General features: G+C 44.4%; 1 protein-coding gene across 5 annotated transcripts in view; it reads right to left on the reverse strand.

The window, feature by feature from the left end:
• apba1 (amyloid beta precursor protein binding family A member 1) overlaps positions 1-21,753 on the reverse strand; it is a 150,234-nt gene that overhangs the window by 42,960 nt on the left and 85,521 nt on the right. For 2 of the 5 annotated variants that reach the window (XM_033018110.1, XM_033018111.1), the window contains exons 3-4: positions 2,165-2,269; positions 1,703-1,736 (exon numbers count right to left, since the gene is read on the reverse strand). The exons of 1 other annotated variant lie outside the window; for it this stretch is intronic. In XM_033018110.1, the coding sequence (XP_032874001.1) occupies positions 1,703-1,736; positions 2,165-2,269 (139 nt within the window). Of the gene's footprint in view, positions 1-464; positions 471-1,702; positions 1,737-2,164; positions 2,270-21,753 lie in introns of all 5 variants that reach the window. 2 more of the 5 variants (XM_033018112.1, XM_033018113.1) reach the window with 2 other exon arrangements.

The raw sequence follows: 21,753 nt of genomic DNA on the forward strand, positions 1-21,753 counted from the left end.
GCCTCCTGTGCTCCAAGGGATAAAGTCTTCGCCTGCTCAACCTCGCCCTATAGCTCAGGACGAGCAACATCCTCGTAAATGGCGTATAAAACCCCCCAATAAATCACTGTGCCAAGCTGCATGTGAAGATTTTTGCTAGATGATCACTAGGAATTTAAGGAAGGCAAACCAGGGTTTAGGGACTTGATAGCTGTAGACATAGATACCAACATGATGTGCTTAAAGCTGGGCATGATCAAGAAACTAAGACTGGAGAGCTACAGAGATATCAGAGGGCTGTGGGGCAGGAGAAGGTTATGCAGTTAGGATGGGGGAAGAAGAGAAATGAACATAAAGATCAAATCAAAATGAAACAAAATATCCATCTGACATCGTGGACAGGGCAATCTCGCAAAATGAAAAGCTAAAAAAAAGTATTGGGGACATATGACCCAAGGGCCCTGTAAAATACTTGAAATACTTACTTGAACCTTTATGAAAGAACGCAAAGATTATAAAAAAAAGGAAAAATGCATTAGATTGATGCTATGTTCCAAGAGTAAAACGCTTCAGGGTAAACATGTTCCACGTTTTTCCCGAAACCCCTGCAATATGCAGCATAAATCAATCCACGCAGTATTGCATTTCCAATCACTTAAATTCCTCACAATACAAGCAAACATGCAAGCTACGGAAAATAAAACCTACTTAAATCAAACTCAAAAGGTAACCAGAAGCATTGACCACCTGAACCCACCACCAGACCACATCAGAGCAGCAACTCACTTCAAAGCAAAAGAAAATTCCTTCTCTTTTGGGCAACACACACTTCGATAACCGATACCAAGAACACAGACTCTGGCACATCATGTCTACAACTAACCACTGAGTTATATATTAGTGTCTTCTACTCTTTTGTGTGATCGTGGCTGAATTTCTCTCAGTTGGACTTGGGCAGTGTTGGGGAGAAAAGTGGGGAGAGAGGGAAGGCGTCCCTGGCACCATGTGTTCAAAACTAGACTTGGCAAACTGCTGCTGTCTCCCTAATGCGCAATGATCATGTTCACCTGTGTTTAGAATGCTTTAATAATACTTTCCATTATATTTACCCAAATATACTGGTGAAAGGTAACAGAATTAGTTACGACCTGTGACACTGAGAAAGCTCAGTATGCTTTTGCATTCTTCCCCAGAGCAATAGCATTGGAGGTTACAACCACAGGCTGTTTTTCTCAAAACTGGGAATAATAAGAAAATTCAGGTGTTCCTGCTCTTGAGAGAATTGCCCAGGGATTCATCTAACCAGAAAAGGCGATCAGCTTACACATGCCTGCCTTTGTTAGTGGATGAGTGGCTATGTACACTATGTCTGCCTGACAGTATGATCACGTTCTGTGAGCGTGTTCACATGTGTGTCTACATATGTGTATGCCGGTGTATGTGTGTTTTTATATATATGTGCGCATTTTTATATATACATGTGTGTCTGTGATTGTGTGTGCGTGCGTGCAAGTATGTGCGTGTGCATGTGTGTGTGTGCATGAGTGTTGGTGTGTGCGCGTGTAGGTATGCACGCACCAGTACACTTGCACTTGTGCGTGTATGCGTGTGATATGAACTGTTTAGACTAGATTGTGCCTGGTGTTCTTTGCTATTGATTAGCTGACTGGCACTGTCTGTCGAAGCCTACTTATTTAAAAAAGCCACACTGGAGAATTACTTGCCGTGAAAGTTGACTCCAATAAGGGAGACAGTTCCTTCAGAGGAGGAGCGGGACAAGTGGATGTAACGAGGAAAACAATAAATTAGCAGAAATTACACAACCAGTTGTTAGCCATAGTGACATTCTGGTTGATAACCTTATACTGATATCATGGCAAATATAAAAATAACAAGAACCACACAGTTCATATTCTCACAATGACAAATTATTCTAAAAATGCAATGTAGAACAAAAAACCCAAACTCGGATATTGAGGAATAACGTTTAGACTGGGAAATAATTCACTTGTGTTTTGTCGGGCTTTAGTGCCGTTTCCTACATGCATAATTACAGCAATGGGCTTCTTTCTGAATTTCATGAGTATGAGATCTTCGACGAACGCAACTTAGCTTGGGCAGAGCGGGGCTAAGGGGATGAGCTGCCGGGGGAATGATGAAAAATGCTGCCGGACAGGCGGTGTACCTCTCGATTCGTTGCCGTCTCTGCTGCATCATGAACGTCTGTTCCAGGTTGCGTCATGGATGACTCTGCTCCACGGGGAGATGACGACCCAGGAGAGACTGATTGCTAAAGACAGTGAGTGGGGAGAGAAAGAAAGACGTTTTCAAAAGTCTGGTCACACTACAAACTGTTCCTGGTGAAGATGGTGCCTCAACATTCGAGCAGTGCAATTTTCCTTCGTTTGAAATCTAGACTGATTTCACCATATTAGAATAATTAAACTGGAATTAAATCACAGGTAATAAATTAAACCAAAATACATAGTTATAAAACGTCACACAATAATTTGACAACATTTGCTCAATAACATCCCTATAAAACTATGAACTTCAACGTTCATTGCCTTCGAAAAACACATGTAACTCTTCTATGGTTCTTTGGGAATCTTGTTGAAAACAACTTAGTGCCCCATTCCCCATCTTCTGGTCTTTGAAGGAACATCAAAAGAACACAATTAGCAGGGAAAAAGAAACTGCAGGTAAACAACATCTCAAACGTGCAGCGTTCCCAGACCACAAGGTAATTCTGATGCAGCCTGACAAACCTCGTCATCCTGATAATTTACTGGAAATATCCATAAGTTTTCCATTACGATTCCAGTTGAAGAGGTCCCTTTCCCGGTGTCTCACACTATCTTGCCTCTGCTCTATTCTCAGTCAAAGTGTGCAGAGCATCAGGGCTGGTTAAACAGGGATCCAGCAACGCACACTCAGAGCGGCTTGAAACAAGATATCCTGAAACTATCAGCTTTCACTAACTTTAATGCTGTGGCCACCTCTCCTGCCAACTGATGGAGACAAAGCAAGTTGGATTATAGAACAGCAAAAAAACGGCCACTGCTGGAAATCTGAAATAAAAGCGGAAAATGCTGGAAACACTTGTTGGGACATCCACGGGAGTGAACACGACAACAGAATAGAAAAGTAGAACAGCACAGTGTAAGAAAGGGCCCTTCGGCTCACAATATCTGGGTCAATATGATGCAAAATTAATCTAATTTATCTGCTTTCATTCCCAGCAAATGTGTGTGCTTATCTAAAAGCCTCTTGAATGCCACTATCGTATCAGCCTCCCCCACTACTCCTGACAGCAGTTTCCAGTTAAAAAAAATTGTCCCTTAACGTTTCCCCCTCTGACCTTAAAGCTAGTATTTGCTAGCTTAAAGCTAGTAATACTATTCTAGTATTTGACATTTCCACCCTGGGTAAAAGGTACCGACTATCTATGCTTCTCAGTATTTTATGAACTTCTATCCTTCCCTTTGCCTCTGACACTCCAGAGAAAACAATGTAAGTTACATCCTCCCTGCAATGGGAGAGAAAGAGTTAAATGAGGACACAAGGAAGTGTAGATTTTGGAATCGTGCGCAGGACACAAAGTGTTGGAGTAACTCAATGGGTCAGGCAGCATCTCTGAAGGTTGTCGATAGGTGACGGTTCGGGTCTATTTCAGAAGAAGGGTCTCGACCCAAAACATCACCCATTCCTTCTCTCCAGAGAAGCTGCCTGTCCCGCTGAGTTACTCCAGCATTTTGGGTCAATCATTTTGAAATTGACTGCTTTTTAAAAAAATACTAGGAGAACACAAACAAAGTTATACATTCCTTCTGTGACGACACTTTAAAGGCACTTTCTTGATTATAAAGTCATTGAGATATTGAGAGGTTGTGAAAAGCAAATACATATATTTACACAAATCTATCTTTCCATGGAACCTCTCTTATTTATTTAGATTTTCATCCCGTCTTCAACATGGCTCAGTGTCAGATTTTGTGTAGGAAGGAACTGCAGATGCTGGTTTAAATCGAAGATAGACACAAAATGCTGGAGTAACTCAGCGGGGCAGGCAGCATCTCTGGAGAGAAGGAACTGGTGAGGCCTCAGGTCGAAGTCTGAAGGAGGGTCTCGACCCGAGACGTCACCCGTTCCTTCTCTCCAGAGATGCGGCCTGTAGAGGTGAATTACTCCAGCATTTTGTGTCATACCTTCAGTCAGATTTTGTCTGGAGATTGTTGATCATTTTGTTTAACCTGTACCCTGAATCTGGATTCACGTGAGACATAGTTGCCCCCTTAATTACGGCTCAGATAGGAACAGACACAAAGAACATCTCGTAGAGCAGTGATGTGTTTCTCAAACAAGTCAGTTTATTCAAGGCCTTAACAGTGAAACACCCAGAATGATCCCAAAGTGCTTTAAAGATTCGCAGCAAGCACAGAATTTTTATATTCCCACGACAAAGCAATTCATCATTGATCAACGTTTAACCTCCTGTTTCCTGTTATTAGAAAACAATTCTCCCAATTACCTAACAAATGGGTGCAATAAAGAACAGCTCTATTTCCCGTTACATGTGGAAGTTACACGTGATAAATTTATTTATTGCCTTGTTCAACATCCTTTTTGTTCCCTTCACTGTGTTGGCATCTTTCCCCATCATGCTTTCCCATTCTTTTAGTTACTCATCTATTTCAGATGTTCCTACTACACCTGCAACACTCTTGAAATCACCCTGGGAAATACTATGTCTTTAAACGGTGCATGTGGGTGTTTCAGCTTTGAAGTAAAACCACGGTTTGTGATAGCCAGCACATTACACGTATTATGTGGAAGCAAAGAACTACAGATGCTGGTTTACACAAAAGGACACAAAGTGCTGGAGTAAATCAGTGGGTCAAGCAGCATCTCTGGAGAACGTGAATAGGTGACTTATCCATGTTCTCCAGAGTTGCTGCCTGACCCGCTGAGTGACCCCAGCAGTTTGTGTCACATTACAGGTATTCATTTCCAGGTGGATGAAGGTGGGCCAAACTTAAAACATAAGCCAATGATCACGATCTTTGGAGGATTATAATCAGCTTCCACTTCTACCAAGATGAGCAAATGTATCTTCAATTGTTTCATTAATAATGGATAGAGGACTGAGCCGGTGTCATTATCAGAACCTGCCATTTGGCTGTTTTGAACATTGCCCACATCATGCCCCTTGCCCTCTCAAACATAATTTAATTCTCTCAACACCAGGGCCACGACCCATTGGACTGAATTTATAGTTTCAACTAAGTGTTAATTTTGCTGATTTGACTCTGGGCTGGTTGGCTATGTAATTCTGTTCCATTCTATCATGACCCATAAACACGTCCTCAATTATTTAAAGTGCAGCACAATTAGCGGCATCATGAATAAAGGATAGGCTGGAAAAAGTGCCGAACAAAGGAACAAATTAGCAATCATTTTAATAACATCTGACAAATGCGAATTGACATTTTTATCAATTTTAAAAACAAAACATTGAAAGGATTGTGTTCTCCTGGAAAAAAAAGGTTTAGGGCTGTTTTTGTTCCTTCCATGGGCACTTGAAATAGTTCTCTATCACTGGATGTTCTGTTTTTTAAAGATAATTAAATAAATTTATTCAACACACACTCTCCATTTAGAATTGAGAATTAATCTTCAAGAGTGGCTTTGAAAGTTATTAAAAATCCAAAGTTGCTGAAGAAATAGCACAAATCATTGCCTACTGCTGCATTCTATAATCGAACGCCTACCCCAGTGTTCATAGTAGTTACAGAGAACGTAAATACAATTCTTCTTCTTAGAAAAGCTGAGCAGATCTATGGCTTAATTTGAAACATATTTATTATTACACTAAGTTGAGGACACAGAGGATAATTCGTGAGTTGCGGCCACAGGTTCCAAATCATAATATGCGTACAAGTCCCACTCTGGAACCTTGAACTTGCAAACATAATATGGATTAACAACCCAGGGCAGTACAGTGAGAGAAGGAATCAGGAAACACATTTGGGGCATGGATAAGATGAACAAACATAGTATTTTCCTCAAGATAAGGGTGTCTTAACCTAGAGGGCATAGGTTTGAGGTAAAAGAAAGATTTTGAAAGAACCCAAGAGACAACCAGTTCACACAGAGCATGGTGCACACATAAAATGAGCTACCAGAGGAAGTAGTAGAGGCAAATATAATTCCGACATTTAAAAGACACTTGGACAGGTAGATGGATAGGAACGGTTTGGAGGAAAAAAAGTCAGGAAAGCGGGACTAGCTCGGTTAGACAACTTGGTTATTCAGCCCACTGAACCTATGCTGGTTCGCTATAGGATGTATTCAACTGGTCGTCTTCTAGGGGAGGAAGAGTAGGCAATGGCCATGAGTTAACAATCCTGTGACTCAAGACCAATCAGGAATCAAACCAACACAACAACATAGAACCCACGTCCACCAAACCCCCCCAAAATGCTCCTTGGGAGCATTGTAAATACAGTAATTTCAGAATGTCCAAAATGATGCTTTGCAGGCAATTTTACTTCGGAGTCACGTGAGTGACTACGTGAAGAACCCGCCAGTACGCATGCGTGTCATATCGTCTATCGCATTGCGTGACGACTGGCAGGTTGGACGTGATTCACCTGCCAGCAACAGACCTGAGGTAAGTTTTTAAAAAACTTTTCAGGTTAAATCTTCTTGCAGGAACCCCTACTTGGAGGTCCTGCTAAAAGTCCGGGGCAAAGTCGGGACGGAGGGGAGACCCCATTCTCAAACTTCAGGGAACCCCAGTCACGGGGTATCCCGCCCACGGACCTAGGCGCTCAGAACCGCGGAATGCGGGTAGCGAGCGGCGGTGGATTCACCTTTGAGCCGCTGGCGGTAGAACCAGCGGCTTCATATTGGTGGAGAACCCGCTCGGGAGACCGTGGAACACGGGGAGCGGGCGGCGGTGGATTCGCCTTCGAGCCGCTGGCGATGGAGCCAGCGACTTAATATTGGTGTCAGGGGCACCTGGAAAGCCGCACCGGAGACCATGGAACACGGGGAGCGGGCGGCGGTGGATTCACCTTCGAGCCGCTGGCGGTGGAGCCAGCGGCTTCATATTGGTGTCAGGGGCACCTGGAGAACCCGCCCCGTAGACCGGGGATGCGAGGAGCGGTCGGCGATAAGTCGCTACTGAGCCGCTGGCAATAAAACCAGCGGCTTCATGTACCCCCCCCACGGGGATATCCCGGCTGCAGTTACTACGGGGATACCCAGATCAGGGGGGAGGGGGGGGGAAGCCCCGGCTGGAGAACATCGCGGAGAAGCCCTGCTATAATAGAAAGCTCGGGGGAGAAATACCCGCAATGGAAGCCTTTCTACAAGGACCACAGAGGGAACCCCAGCTGTAACAAACTACGACCACAAGACCAGGCTCAGGAGGAGCGTTGCCCCTGCAGCAGAAAGTTTAAAAAGGACATGCAGGTAAATTCCTTACTCGAAGGTCGTTTTATGCTATTTTGTGAGAATATGTTACAGGAATGGACCACATCCAGACTGACTGCGGAGGACCGCGGAATTGCGGGCAGTCAGCAGCGGTAGACTGCACCTGGATCGCTATTGATCAGCAGTCTCCGACCCGGCACCTGCACAGTGGGAATCGACACCACACACTGGTGGGAAGGCCAAGCAGAAGTCGGATAGGCCGAAGACTCGGACGAGTCGGGCTGTGAAGACTCACCGCCGGCGGGAGCAACTGTGATCGCATATCTCGCATGGAGTGGTTGATGGAGCAGAAGCTCTATATGGAGTTTAGTCACCATGGGGCCTTAGGACGCCCAAGGCAGCAGAGGACTGCATAATGCATCTCCATCGACAGAGGGGAGCATTAGGAGTCACTTCTGGGCTGACTCTGAAGACAGGGGTTTGGCTGAAGATACCACAAGTGTGCAGGGGGTGCAGGAACAACACTACCAGCAGCAGGAGCTCGACGAGGGCCATCAAGCTCAGGAAGGCCACATCATCACACAAGACCTCACATCTCCGGTGGCAGCACCCCAAGCACCCACCAGCAAACCACGATGCACTGAAGCTGGTGAAAGCTTGAAGGCCGTACAACCAGAACAAAGGTCTTTTTTAGGCCACAGCCCAGAACGGCCTTCCTGGAAGATGCGCCAACCCCGTACTCGAGCTCCTCTACCTCCCAGGAGCAGAAGAGCAAAATCAAGCACACATGGTTGAGGCAGCTCCTGGGTCGGGTTGCATAAGTCCTCCCATCCGGATAAAGGTATGGAGCCACATCGATGACGTCTCCCGTCACGGATACAAGTTGGTAATCTTAAACTGGTTTGAATATTTACACTGGTTTGGGATAACATAAGATTAGTTTATACTGCGCAACAGGTATGGTGGAGTTTGCCTTTCAAGGCAGGCTCACAATGTGGGATGTGGACTGATCAATGTCAACAGCCTCAACCCGCATGTGCAGTTTAGACATTTCTGAATAACCTCCATGTGATCATTTCCTTTCACAGAAGATATTTGAAATTTAACTGGATGAGGCAATGATACACTAAGTAGCGTTGCAAAATGGGCCAACTTCAGTTTCCAGATTATTACTAAATCACTACAATCAGTGCTTCGACTGCACAGAGCTAACAAATAAGTGGCTTGGCCAATCTGGATGATATTGAACATACTGTATTTTACTAAATTAGTCTTATCAGCCACATAGCTATATTTGAGAAATTGAGGTTCTCACCCGTCCAGTTAAATTCAAATTAAGTTGATACCAACTAAAACTATTGATTATTGGGATACAATCAAACCATTTATTTGTCTAGGATCAGCTCTGAGACAAAAGATTAGACCTCTGCTATTCTCAGCTGAAACTAACAAAGTCACAATGATGGACGAACAGTATTCAGCGTTGCTCCTCTATAAACCTCTCATCTGTAAATCTTCAGTCATTTCCAAACTGATGCTATTGCCCAAAGATGGGAAATCTACTAATACCATCTCTAGTTACGGAGGCAGATGGGATTAGCATGAGTTATCAAGTGTTCAGTTATGGTATCAACTGCCAATGGACACAAGGTGCATTTTGTGCATTAAAGGGCATGTGGATATGCATAACCTGCATGCACAAGTCCAAGGTGATACACTTTGGTGGTGGTATATGTTAATCACAAAGGTACAATCAAATCAAAGTATTCGGTGATAGTTTTACCTAACCGCATTTAGCGCTGGTGTATTATCATGCAAAATCAATGACAACACAGAATGAATGTGTGATCACAAAGCATTTAATAACATTGTGGATCTATGGAACACTAACGATTGAGATGCTTGCATCCAGGTTCAATCAACAGTTGCAAAAAAATACAAGGCATATTAGTGGCAAAGGGTGCATTCTCGCTACACAAGGGAGGAATGTTCTTTATGTCTTCCTCCATTTGGCCTCAATAGACGGGTCTTGCAAAATTCAACAAGATTCCCGTTTCCAGATTTCATAGTCCCTGCCTGGGTTATATACCCATGATTCCTGCTGATGTGGGGAATGAGCATAAAACCACACATGGTTATTTCCGGATAAAAACGATGCTGGTTCAGTTGTGATGTTGAAACCATCCTCTGCATGATATAATCAATTCATAGACTTACAGACTCTGATAGACCGTTTCCTGCGGCTCGGGTTGTCTAACCATAAGCATTAGGAGTACCCACTGCAGATTGCAGGGATAGCACCAAATAGCAACAAACCGAATAGGAGATGGGAAGTATTGCTTATTCTCCTTTACGTTTAACTCGGCACGGATGACTGAAACATTAAAATTCAGTTTTATGGGATTATAACATCAAGTTAAAATTCCATTTACTGTGCCTGAAGTACCTCCTCATCATTTGGCTGCGGAGAATATAAACCACTCTTTCCGGTCTCACCCTCTGACGTCTAGATTATGAAGGGTATCGTCAACTAAAAACCTCCTAGGCCTAGGGACACAGAGATATGCGTTTTTAACATTGTGCTACGTCACTTCGCCGATAGGCACCAGCAACATCCCTGTCCTGGTCAAACTCACGTACTAGTGGTTATGCCATAGCATTGAGTACAGCGCTACGGGTCCAGTCATTGCTACACTGGATAGAATGATCATATCTGTGGGCTATAATAACATGTTTTGTTTATGATTAGTCAAGCAGAGTAGACAGGGACACAGACCAAACTAGATGTTGCATATCCCATGGACCTTGGGTTGCGTGTGATCACGCATCTACACCAGTATGTCAAGGTCCCTAAGAGCCTCATAGACTCTGACTAGCAATATTGTTAGTTACATAAAACCTCGTTAGAAGGAATCACTACTAATCTTCTCCAGAGGGTTAAATGTGTCTGGCATATACAGGAGTGTACATTGAAATTGAGTCCCACTCTACCAGGACCGCTATACCTCAGCAGCAGGCTTATGGACTACATCCTAGTGGCTGCAGGATGGTCAAACTATTAATCTGTACAAATATTTAGAATAAACCCATTGCCAAATCGGGGGTATTTGCCAACTCTATGTTAGGTATGGTTCATACTTCCTCCAGGTTGAGGGAGGTTACGATTCCCACTATTGTTCATTAATAGCATCAACATGTCTATATCTATGTCATGTCTGAATGCTATATTAATGTTCACTCATCATTAGCCCACTTATGCTGTGTATGACGCCTGGACTAGTTTCCACGGCATGAAATCACAGAGCTTTAAAATCTTCATGTAGTCACTCACGTGACTCCGAAGTAAAATAGTAAGATTAAACGAGCTTACCAGTTTGAAGTTTGATCTTTATTTTATGAGGAGTAACGTTGAGGGATTACGTGCCCTCCACGCCCACCCTCGATCATAAAGTTCAACTGGTATCCTATTTCTCTAATCTTACTATGTTCAGTTCATTTACTGTTATCTGTGATTTCACATCGCTGCTTTGAAGATTGACACGCATGCGTCCTGGCGGGTTCTTCACGTAATCCCTCAACGTTACTCCTCATAAAATAAAGATCAAACTTCAAACTGGTAAGCTCGTTTAATCTTACTATTAAACGCCTTTTAGCAATGTAGGAAACACAGCAAAGATTTGTGCAGAGCAAGACCCCACAACAATGTGATTACCTGTTTCATAAGCAATTTTAGTAGAAGATAGATATTGATCAGGACTCACAAGAAACTCAGAAATTAAGAACCTAAGCAACAGGAGCAGCAGATGGACAGATAACTCCTCAACCTTGCTCCACCATTCAATAAAATCAAGAATGATGCTCAACCTCAGGTCCAGTCAGATATCCTCCAGGTTCCTTGGTATCCAAAGTTCCTCTCCTCTTCCTCCAAACACAGGCTATTCACATTGAGTCACATTCACCAAGATGGTGTGACATTTTATTACCCTCCCCACTAACTACCCCCCCCCCCCCCTTCTCTCGGTCCCACTCCCCCAAAGATGGAGCATACTCTCCCAGTCTTCCTTCAGGCATGGTTCTGGGCACAATGTTCCCTTCAGGTCTCGACTCTCGAAGCGCCTGTGTGGTCCAGAGCAACACACATATCTCTCCACGAACGACAGTGAAAGCCAGTGAGAACCCATCCCGGGCTCACCAGCTCTATAATCCATTGCTACTACAGAGTGTGGTTGAGTGTCTTTACCAATTACCAATAATCAACATCACTCAGACATCTTACAATTAAAAACAATTACAAAATTAAAAGTTACTAAAAACAAATCAAAAGCAATTTCGCTCTCTGTCTCTCCCCCATCTCTCTCTCCCCCTCTCCCACCCCCCTCCCTCTCCCCACGCCCCCTGCCCTGCACCCCATCCCCTCCCCACCCTCCCTCCCCCATCCCCTCCCCACCCTCCCTCCCCCTTCCCCCCACGTCTCCCCCTCTCGCCTTCCCTTCCCCCCCTCTCTCCCTCTCCCCCCTCTCCTCCCATCTCTCTCACCACTCCTCCCCCAACATCCCCCCCTCGCCCACCCTCCCTCTCCTCCTCCCCTCCACCCACCTCTCCCTCTGTCTCTGCCCCTATCTCTCTCTCTCTCCCCATTCTCTCTCTGCCCTCACTCTCTACCCCCCCCCCCCTCTCTAGACGCGCCTGTTTCCTGTAAATCATTAATACCACTGGTGTTGTGGTGATTGCATGTTGCATAGATCTGGCTCAGGAGGTAACATTCTCTATGCGTCAGTGGATAGGGCGGTTATGGGGTAAAAGGAGCAAATTCATAATATTAATATATCAAGGGGGCAGTTAGCATGTGTGCGGGGGGGGGTAGTTAGTGTGTGTGACGCCTCATGTCACCTCCCCCCCCCCCCTCCCAGCAACTACACGTTGGGAGAACAGACCCAACGGGTCTGCACTTGGTCTAGTTAACATTAAAACAAAACATACCATTAAAATCAAAGAAAAGGCTTCACTTCCTTTAGTCCCAGAGAATGAATATCTCCCATTCATTGGGTCAATGCAAATCCCAGGTTAAGCTGGCATGGGTTTTGTGAGCTGGACTCGCCAGCTGAGAAGTACATGGTGGTTGGTGCTGCACTATGGGGCTTCATAGAAAATAGGTGCCAGCACCGCCATTCAATTTGATCATGGCTGATCATCGAAAATCAGTATCCCCATTCCTGCTTTCTCCCCATAACCCTTAAGTCCATTAGCCCTAAGAGCTATATCTAATCTCTCTTGAAAACATCCAGTAAATTGGCCTCCACTGCCTTCTGTGGCAGAGAATTCCTGGGTGAAAAAGTTTTTCCTCATCTCAGTCCTAAATGGCCTACCCCTTATTCTTAAACTGTGACCACTGGTTCTGGACTCCCCCAACATCAGGAACATTTTTCCTGCATCTAGCCTGTCCAATCCCTATGTTTCTATAAGATCCTCTCTCATCCTTCTAAATTCCAGTGAATCCAAGCCCAGTCGACCCATTCATTCATGCGGAGTCCATGAGAGTAGTTAGTACTGGTGTCCTGCGACTGCTGCTTGCTGGGTAGGCGTTGGTCTATGATCTCTGTACCACTGGGGAATGGACCCCAGGGGATGATACACCCACTCCAGAACAGAGCAAGAACGTTGTGCCACGTGCCTGCCACACCCAGCCGTTTGGTGTGCTCCGATTTTCATTCCACCTTCAAGGTTTTGAAGTTACATTGGCTGATCAAAGACATCAGAATCTTTCATTCCCACAAGTCATGAGCCAATATTTACCCCCCAATCAACTAAAAACTGACTATCACATAATTTTTTGTGGAAAGTTACAATGTTTAAAATTGTCTTTGTATGGTTTATGTCACAAAAATAACCAAGTGTTCAAAGTACTTTAATAGATGCAAGGTTCCTTGAAGCATGAAAAGTGGCACAGGAATACATGCCCTTTCTTTCAATGCCTTCATGTGCATATGAGTTTAATCTTAATGCTTCTTCAGCTTCAGTCAAGGTGGGCGGCACCACCATCATGCTACAATAAAGCAGCAGGCACACAGGACCACAGCAACCAAGTTCTACTTCACCCTGACAAAGGAACAGACATCTGTTCTTTGTAGATTTTTCCATTTAACGCCACAAGTTGTTGGTGATTTAACTTTGTTTAACTGGAGGTGAGCACTGACAGTGTTGTCATCGTTTCAACCCCATTATCAAGGATGATATACCGACGGGGTGTGGTGAGGTAGCGAGACAAGGCTTGTGTGGAGCTCAGATGCTGGAAAGGACCAGCTACACCAGGCAGACAGGCTCTGTGGAAAATTGCGGATGCTGGAATCTGCAACAAAGACAGAAATGCCGGAAGAACTCAGCCAGTCAGACAGCATCTGTTGAAAGAGAAACCAGTTAATGTTTCGGGCCAGTGACCTTTCCTCAGAACTGGGGGTAGGGGTGTCAATGTGTTAAAAGCAGAAGTGGGGAAAGGGGAGAGATAATTGATTATGCAAATGTCCCTTTCTCACCCAGTAGCTTTATTGTCTTACGTATATTGTTTTTTCACACTGAGGGGGGGGGGGTGAGTTTATGGAATGAGCTGCCAGAATCAACCATAAGGAGAGATTGGACAAACTGACATTGTTTTGCTGCATTGTTGGAGGTTGAGGAGTGACCTGATAGAAAATATAACACACACACGCGCGCACAATGCCTGGAAGGCACTTCCAGGGGTAGTGGTGGAGCTGTCAAGTTTTGTCAGAGCATTTCAGTATTCTAGTACTTTTACCTATTTTTACGCGGTGCCATTTTGCTGAAAACAATGTTATTTATGTGCGGTCATACTCATGTAAGAGTACAAGATTCCATAACTTTGCTATCAATCTTCGACGCTCCTTACTTGACAGTGTATTCATTGCCTTCTCTTTGTATACTGCTATTTGAACGGCTGATTCCTGCTGTTAGCACCAGATGATGATGTAGAAGCCATTTTGGAAGCCTCCCTCTCCCTTCCATGCTCTCTCTCCCTCTCTTCCTCCCTCTCTCCTTATTTTTTTGCTCCCTCACTTTCTTATTCCCTCCCTCCCTCTCTCCTTCTCCTTCCCGAACAGTCTGTGACCCATAGCGCTGTGGTCTTAGCGCTATGTGTAAAGGCAATAGCGCTCCAGTTGGGAGCACTATAATTAGAACCCATAGCTCTAAACTGACAGCGCTGTTTAAACCTGTAGTGGGACAGGCAGATCAAAGCTTACAAAAATAATCATCAGATCTTGAAATATAAAATACTAATAGATTTAATCTGCTATAATTGTTAGAATTACATTATGACTTTTTATATCCTTGCATTTTTTAAGCAGCAAGATGAAACAGGAAGTCAGACAGATTAAAAAAAAATCCGTCTATGACGAAGCAAATCATTACATCCGTATTCTTATCGCATTTCCGTACAAAATACGGAAAATCCGTACTACTTGGCAGCTCTGCACATGGATATGCAGGGAATGGAAGGTTATGGATCACATGCAGGTGGAGGAGGTTAGCTTAACCTGGCATCATGTTCAGCATAGTCAATGTGGGCCGAAGGGCCTGTTCCTGTGCAGTTGTTTTGTAAGTTCTATGTTCCTCTTTCGGTAGATGATCCTCAACTGGCTGAGTTCTTCCAACGTTTTTTTGTTTCAGCAGCCAGATTCTGGGCTAGATTGAAGGTAAGTCTTGACAAAAGGTTATCAGATGATGATGATATGCAATACACTGTACTGCCCCCAGCAGCTTATTTCATATCACAGCGAGTCGTGAAAGGAGATACAGCATCTCTTTTGAGGAATTGTTCTGTGCCTTATTAATAATAGCTGATGCCCAGGAGCAAGTTAAAATTGGAGCAGGGCCTAAGGTTCACTCATGCTGTCTGGAGTAGAATCTCCATCTCACAATCATTCTTGGCTGCCCATTAATAACTACCGGACACACAATGCAGCAGTTAGTTCACCAAGATGTTGAACTAGCTCTCCAGAAGCCAAGATTGGTGATCTGTAGTCTCCCACTGAGCCAGTCCAAGAACTTAAATGAGTGTGGATAAAAATTTAATTTGGTTCGCTGAATAATTTTGGAGGAATAAAGATAGGGGAGACATGAAACTATTATATTAACCTAAAATATCTGGTCTATTAATAACTTTCAGGGATGTAAGTCGGCTGTTGTCCTCCTGGTCTGGCCCGGTTGTGACTCCAGCCCAGAACAAAGTGGTCATTTCCAGAGGAAATTTCTAGAAGCCCCTCAGTTCAAGGGCAATTAGTGACGAGCAAGACACGCTCTTCTGATCAGCAACGGCTGCATCCCTCATCATACTAAAGCAGGGGGTCATACATTTCTCAGGTGCTTGTCTAATTTCCGCTCACTCAATAACTATCCAAGGCCATTGCACTCCTCCTATACTGGCCTCTCTGCATCCTTAAGTTTCCAGTCTTCCACTTTACCTACCTGGTTCCAAAACTCAAGAAATTAACCTCCATTAATCTCCGCCTCGCTTTTCCTCTTTAAGATAAGGTCATATGCGTTAGGAGTAGAATTAGGCCATTCGGCCCATCAAGTCTATTCCGCCATTCAATCATGGCTGATCTATCTCTCCCTCCTAACCCGTTCTCCTGTGTTCTCCCCATAACCTCTGACGCCTGTACTAATCAAGAATCTACCCATCTCTGCCTTAAAAATATCCACTGACTTGTCCTCCAAAAATGATCTTTAAAACCTACCTCTTTGGCGATGCTTTTAGTTACCTATCCAAAAATTGTGTTATGCAGTCGGCAACTCCTTTCCTTTAATGTTAAAACCCTTTGAATTGTTTAAGACGGGGGGGGGGGTTAAATGAGATGGAGGAACTGAGTGAAATCCAGGTTAGCCGGGAAGTGGTGTTAGGTAAATTGAATGGATTAAAGGCCAATAAATCCCCAGGGCCAGATAAGTTGCATCCCAGAGTACTTAAGGAAGTAGCCGCAGAAATAGTGGATGCATTAGTGATAATTTTTCAAAACTCTTTAGATTCTGGAGTAGTTCCTGAGGACTGGAGGGTAGCTAATGTAACACCACTTTTTAAAAAGGGAGGGAGAGAGAAAACGGGGAATTACAGACCAGTTAGTCTAACATCGGTGGTGGGGAAAATTCTGGAGTCAGTTATTAAAGATGGGATAGCAGCACATTTGGAAGGTGGTAAATTCATTGGACAAAGTCAGCATGGATTTATGAAAGGTAAATCATGTCTGACGAATCTTATAGAATTTTTCGAGGATGTAACTAGTAGAGTGGATAAGGGAGAACCAGTGGATGTGTTATATCTGGACTTTCAGAAGGCTTTCGACAAGGTCCCACATAAGAGATTAGTATACAAACTTAAAGCACATGGTATTGGGGGTTCAGTATTGATGTCGATAGAGAACTGGCTGGCAGACAGGAAGCAAAGAGTAGGAGTAAACGGGTCCTTTTCAGAATGGCAGGCAGTGACTAGTGGGGTACCACAAGGCTCAGTGCTGGGACCCCAGCTATTTACAATATATATTAATGATCTGGATGAGGGAATTGAATGCAACATCTCCAAGTTTGCGGATGACACAAAGCTGGGGGGCAGTGTTAGCTGTGAGGAGGATGCTAGGAGGCTGCAAGGTGACTTGGATAGGTTGGGTGAGTGGGCAAATGCATGGCAGATGCAGTATAATGTGGATAAATGTGAGGTTATCCACTTTGGTGGCAAAAACAGGAAAGTAGACTATTATCTGAACGGTGGCCGATTAGGAAAAGGGGAGATGTAACGAGACCTGGGTGTCATGGTACACCAGTCATTGAAAGTAGGAATGCAGGTGCAGCAGGCAGTGAAGAAAGCAAATGGTATGTTAGCATTCATAGCAAAAGGATTTGAGTATAAGAGCAGGGAGGTTCTACTGCAGTTGTACACACCTGGAGTATTGCGTACAGTTTTGGTCTCCTAATCTGAGGAAAGACATTCTTGCCATAGAGGGAGTACAGAGAAGGTTCACCAGACTGATTCCTGGGATGGCAGGACTTTCATATGAAGAAAGACTGGATAGACTCGGCTTGTACACGCTGGAATTCAGAAGATTGAGGGAGGATCTTATAGAAACTTACAAAATTCTTAAGGGGTTGGACAGGCTAGATGCAGGAACATTATTCCCATGTTGGGGAAGTCCAGAACTAGGGGTCACAGTTTAAGGATAAGAGGGAAGTCTTTTAGGACCGAGATGAGAAAATCATTTTTTACACAGAGTGGTGAATCTGTGGAATTCTCTGTCACAGAAGGTAGTTGAGGCCAGTTCATTGGCTATATTTAAGAGGGAGTTAGATGTGGCCCTTGTGGCTAAAGGGATCAGGGGGTATGGAGAGAAGGCAGGGATGGGATACTGAGTTGGATGATCAGCCATGATCATATCGAATGGCGGTGCAGGCTCGAAGGGCCGAATGGCCTACTCCTGCACCTATTTTTTATGTTTCTATGTTTCTAAGACAAGGTTAGAGGCACTATTCAAATCAAAGTTGTTATTGTTGTTAGTTTAGTGATTATTGGCTGGCCTATCTCACCCATTCTGCCCTCTCACTTTATATATCTACCCTCCCGTTTTCAAAAGCTCACAGAGGGACCTGGACATGAATTAGTCAGTCAAACATACAGCTCCTGCTGTCAGACATTTACCTGTGCCATACACTGTACTGCAGTGCCATCTTCAGGCCAGCAGCTCCCAACATTCACTGACTTGTGTCTGAACTTCCATTCATAGCTGCAGAGGAGATCAGAACAGAGGCACCAGGAACTGCAGATGCTGGAACCTTGAGCAAAACACAAAGTGTTGGAGCAACTCAGCAGATCAGGCAGCATCTACGGAGGGCAGGGATAGGCGCCATTTTGGGAGTGGCCCTTCTTCAGAGAGGGGGAAAGCTTCTTCAGAGCAGTCCTGCTTTTGGTTCCAAAATGAAATGCGTAAACTCGGGTCAACCTCACTTAGTGTACAGGGCCATTGCTGTCGGAGCTGCTGCCTCGCTGTTCGAGTGACCTGGGACCATTTCTGACCTCTGCTCTCTGTATGATGTCTGCTTATTCTCCCACCACCAAGTGGGTTTCCCCTGGGTATTCTGGTATTGTATTGTATTGTATTGGTTTCCTCCCACATCGCAAAGACATTCACGTTTATAGGCCAATTAAGTGTGGAGCTCAGTGGTAAAATCAAGGGAATTAAGAGGAATTTGGAGCGAATAAAACAGCATAATGGTGTAAATGGGCGATGGGCCTTTTCGCAATGATCTCTGCGAACTCTATGAACCGTAGGGTACTGTGGATCTACCCCAACTTTTTGTGGTCCCTGAGGTCAGGTAGGAAAAGGAAGATTCAATTCAAGCACAAGATTCTCACTAAGCAACAGGTCGCGAATGATGGAGAGATTTATTTTCATAATACCTGTAGATACAAAAAGCTGGAGTAATTCAGCAGAAAAAATAGCATCTCTGGAGAAAAGGAATGGGTGATGTTTCGGGTCGAGACCCTTCTTCAGACCCAAAATATCACCATTCCTTCTCTCCAGAGATGTTGCTTGTCCTGCTGAGTTACTTCAGCTTTTTGTGTCTATCTTTGGTTTAAACCAGCATCTGCAGTTCCTTCCCACAGGTTTATTCTCATAATGTTGGGCTGGGGTTAAAATACTGGCAGGGGAGGGTTTCCCTACTACTCTCCGAAGTGACGCCATGGGACCTTCTGCATCCAAAAGAACTGTTAAAGTCAGCGAATTCGCCGTTGCACTCCCTCAGTATTGTACTTCAGCCGGAAGCCAGAATTCCACAAAGTGGGACTTCAACCAAGAGCAAAAAACAATGCTGAAAGTGTGTTCTGGTTTGGTCATCCTGCTATAGGAATGATGCCATGAAGCTGGAAAGGGTGTAGAGAACATTCAAGAGGATGTTGCCAGGAGCCTGAGGGGGGGGGGGGGGGGGGGGGGGGGTGTGTGGGCAGGTTAGTATTTCATTCCTCAGAGTGTATGGAGCTGAGGGGTGGTCTTAAAGAGGTGTATAATATCATGAGGGGAATAGATAGGGTGAATGCCTTTTTACACAAGGTAGGGGAAATCAGGAACTAGAGAGCACAGTTTAAAGATGGGAAAAAATGTAATCAGAACTTGGGGGCAACTTTTACAACACAGGTGCTGGGTACATGGAACGAGCTGCCAGAGGAGGTAGTTGGGGCAGGTACTATAGCAATATTTAGGACATTTGGATAGGCACATCGATGGAAAAGTTTTATAAGGCCAAACACAGGGAAATCAAGAGTATCTGAAGATGGAGATTGATTTTGCTCCAGATTCCCACATCTGCAGTCTTTTGTACTTCCATATCAAGAGTAGTGTCTGAAACAAGGCTGGATTCTGTACTGATACAGATAATCTTAACGCACCCTATAGAGGGATATTCCCTTAGTTTGGATGTTATCTTCTCTGCCTACAGAACTAATGGGCCTGTCACACTTAGGTGATTTTTTCGGCGACTGTCATAGTCGTAGCAGGTCGCCGAAAAACCGACGACTGGACCCCCCCTACGACAATGTCTACGACAATGTCTACAACCTACCACCTCGTCGACGGCAAGCTACCGACAACCGGTGACCCATTAGGACGTCCACCTACGACCACACCTATGACAACCTACGTCCACCCGCGACAAGCTACGACAAGGTAAGAATTCAGTCACCAGTATCTGTCGCCGGTTGACGGAGGTAGTCACCAATGGAATTCACTGAAGACAGCACCGGCGACAACCTACGTCATCCTGGCGACAACCTACGACAGGAGAAGTCAAGCTACACTCATTGGTGTCAAGCCAACTGTCGCCAAAAGGTTTTGAACATTGCAAAATCCAGCGGTGACCAGAAACACGCTACGATTCTTTGGGTGACTGAGGAGACTACTCACGACCATACAGCAATTTACATGCTACAAACACAGGAGCTATACTTCAGTGGGCAGAGAAAGCTTAATCTCACTGTCCATTCTTTTCATAATCAGATATCTCGCTGAAATGTGAAGAGTGGAACTAACAGCATTTAAATGGCTGCCTGATCATATACGAGAAGAAAACGTTAAACTGGATTAGTTTGTAAACTGTAAAAATTGCTGCCAGGCAAGAACTGAAATTGGGTCCCACAGATAACTATATAACTACACGACAGGTTATTTCAGGGGAAAGGTACATCGGCCAAGTGGCATGTTTTTAAAAGTATACTGAAGAGATCTCAGGATGTGTATGTCCCCGTTAGTGAAAGGCAAAGCAGGCAAACGTAAGGAACCTTGGCTGACAAGGGAAATTGAGACGTTAGTCAAAAACAAGAAGGATGCATGCGACAGGTATAGGCAGCTGCGATCAAGTGCATCCCGAGAGGAGTTTCGGGAACTAAGGAGCAAGCTAAAAAAGATCAGAAGGGCAAAAAGGGGCCAGGAGATAGCTCTGGCAGGTAGCATAAAAGACAATCCCAAAAGATTTTATAAATACATAAAGGGGAAAAGGGTAACTCGAGAGAGAGTGAGACCTCTCAGGAATAAAAGCAGTCACCTCTGTGTGGAGCCACAGGAGATGCGCAAGGTCCTCAATGAGTATTTCCCTCTGTTTTCACACTGTATCACTCTATGACAGCAAAAGAATACTGTAATTGGAAGTTAAATCAAAAACAGGCACCATCTGTGGTCTTCAGCATCATTACTGCTGTCTGCATGCTGAGTGCTTTCTGTTTTTTTTAATATAAAACGGCAATATTTGCAATTGAAGGTAGACAAAAATGCTGGAGAAACTCAGCAGGTGAGGCAGCATCTATGGAGCGAAGGAATAGGTGACGTTTCAGGTTGAGACCCTTCTTCAGACCATTGGGGTAGGTTTACCAGTGGGGTAGATTTACCATTTGGGGTAGGTTTTGCTCTCGCAGAAGATCAGGGCAGCTCTCACTGATGCCCAGGTCAATATTTATCCTGGCCCATCATTTAAAGTCACACTGTTGTTTGTGTGAGTTGTTCTATAAAAATTAGCTGCCACGATTACTACATATCAAATGGTGAGTGCATGTCAGAAAATTCAATAAAACGCCAAAAAATAAACCACACATGTTGCGAAAGATGCCATAAAAATGGTCATTAATTTACTTTCATTCTTAACAATGTAGATAAGGATATTATTGCTTGTGCCTCTATACCGCCCCCAGCAGTTCCTCAAGCTGCAACGTGCTAATGAGTAACAATAAGATTCCGTGGGTTAGTTGGAATAAATATTGGACGGGACAGTGGGGAGACCAACCCTTCTGCT

Source organism: Amblyraja radiata, chromosome 3, assembly GCF_010909765.2.
Source record: "Amblyraja radiata isolate CabotCenter1 chromosome 3, sAmbRad1.1.pri, whole genome shotgun sequence".
Lineage (NCBI taxonomy): Eukaryota > Metazoa > Chordata > Chondrichthyes > Rajiformes > Rajidae > Amblyraja > Amblyraja radiata.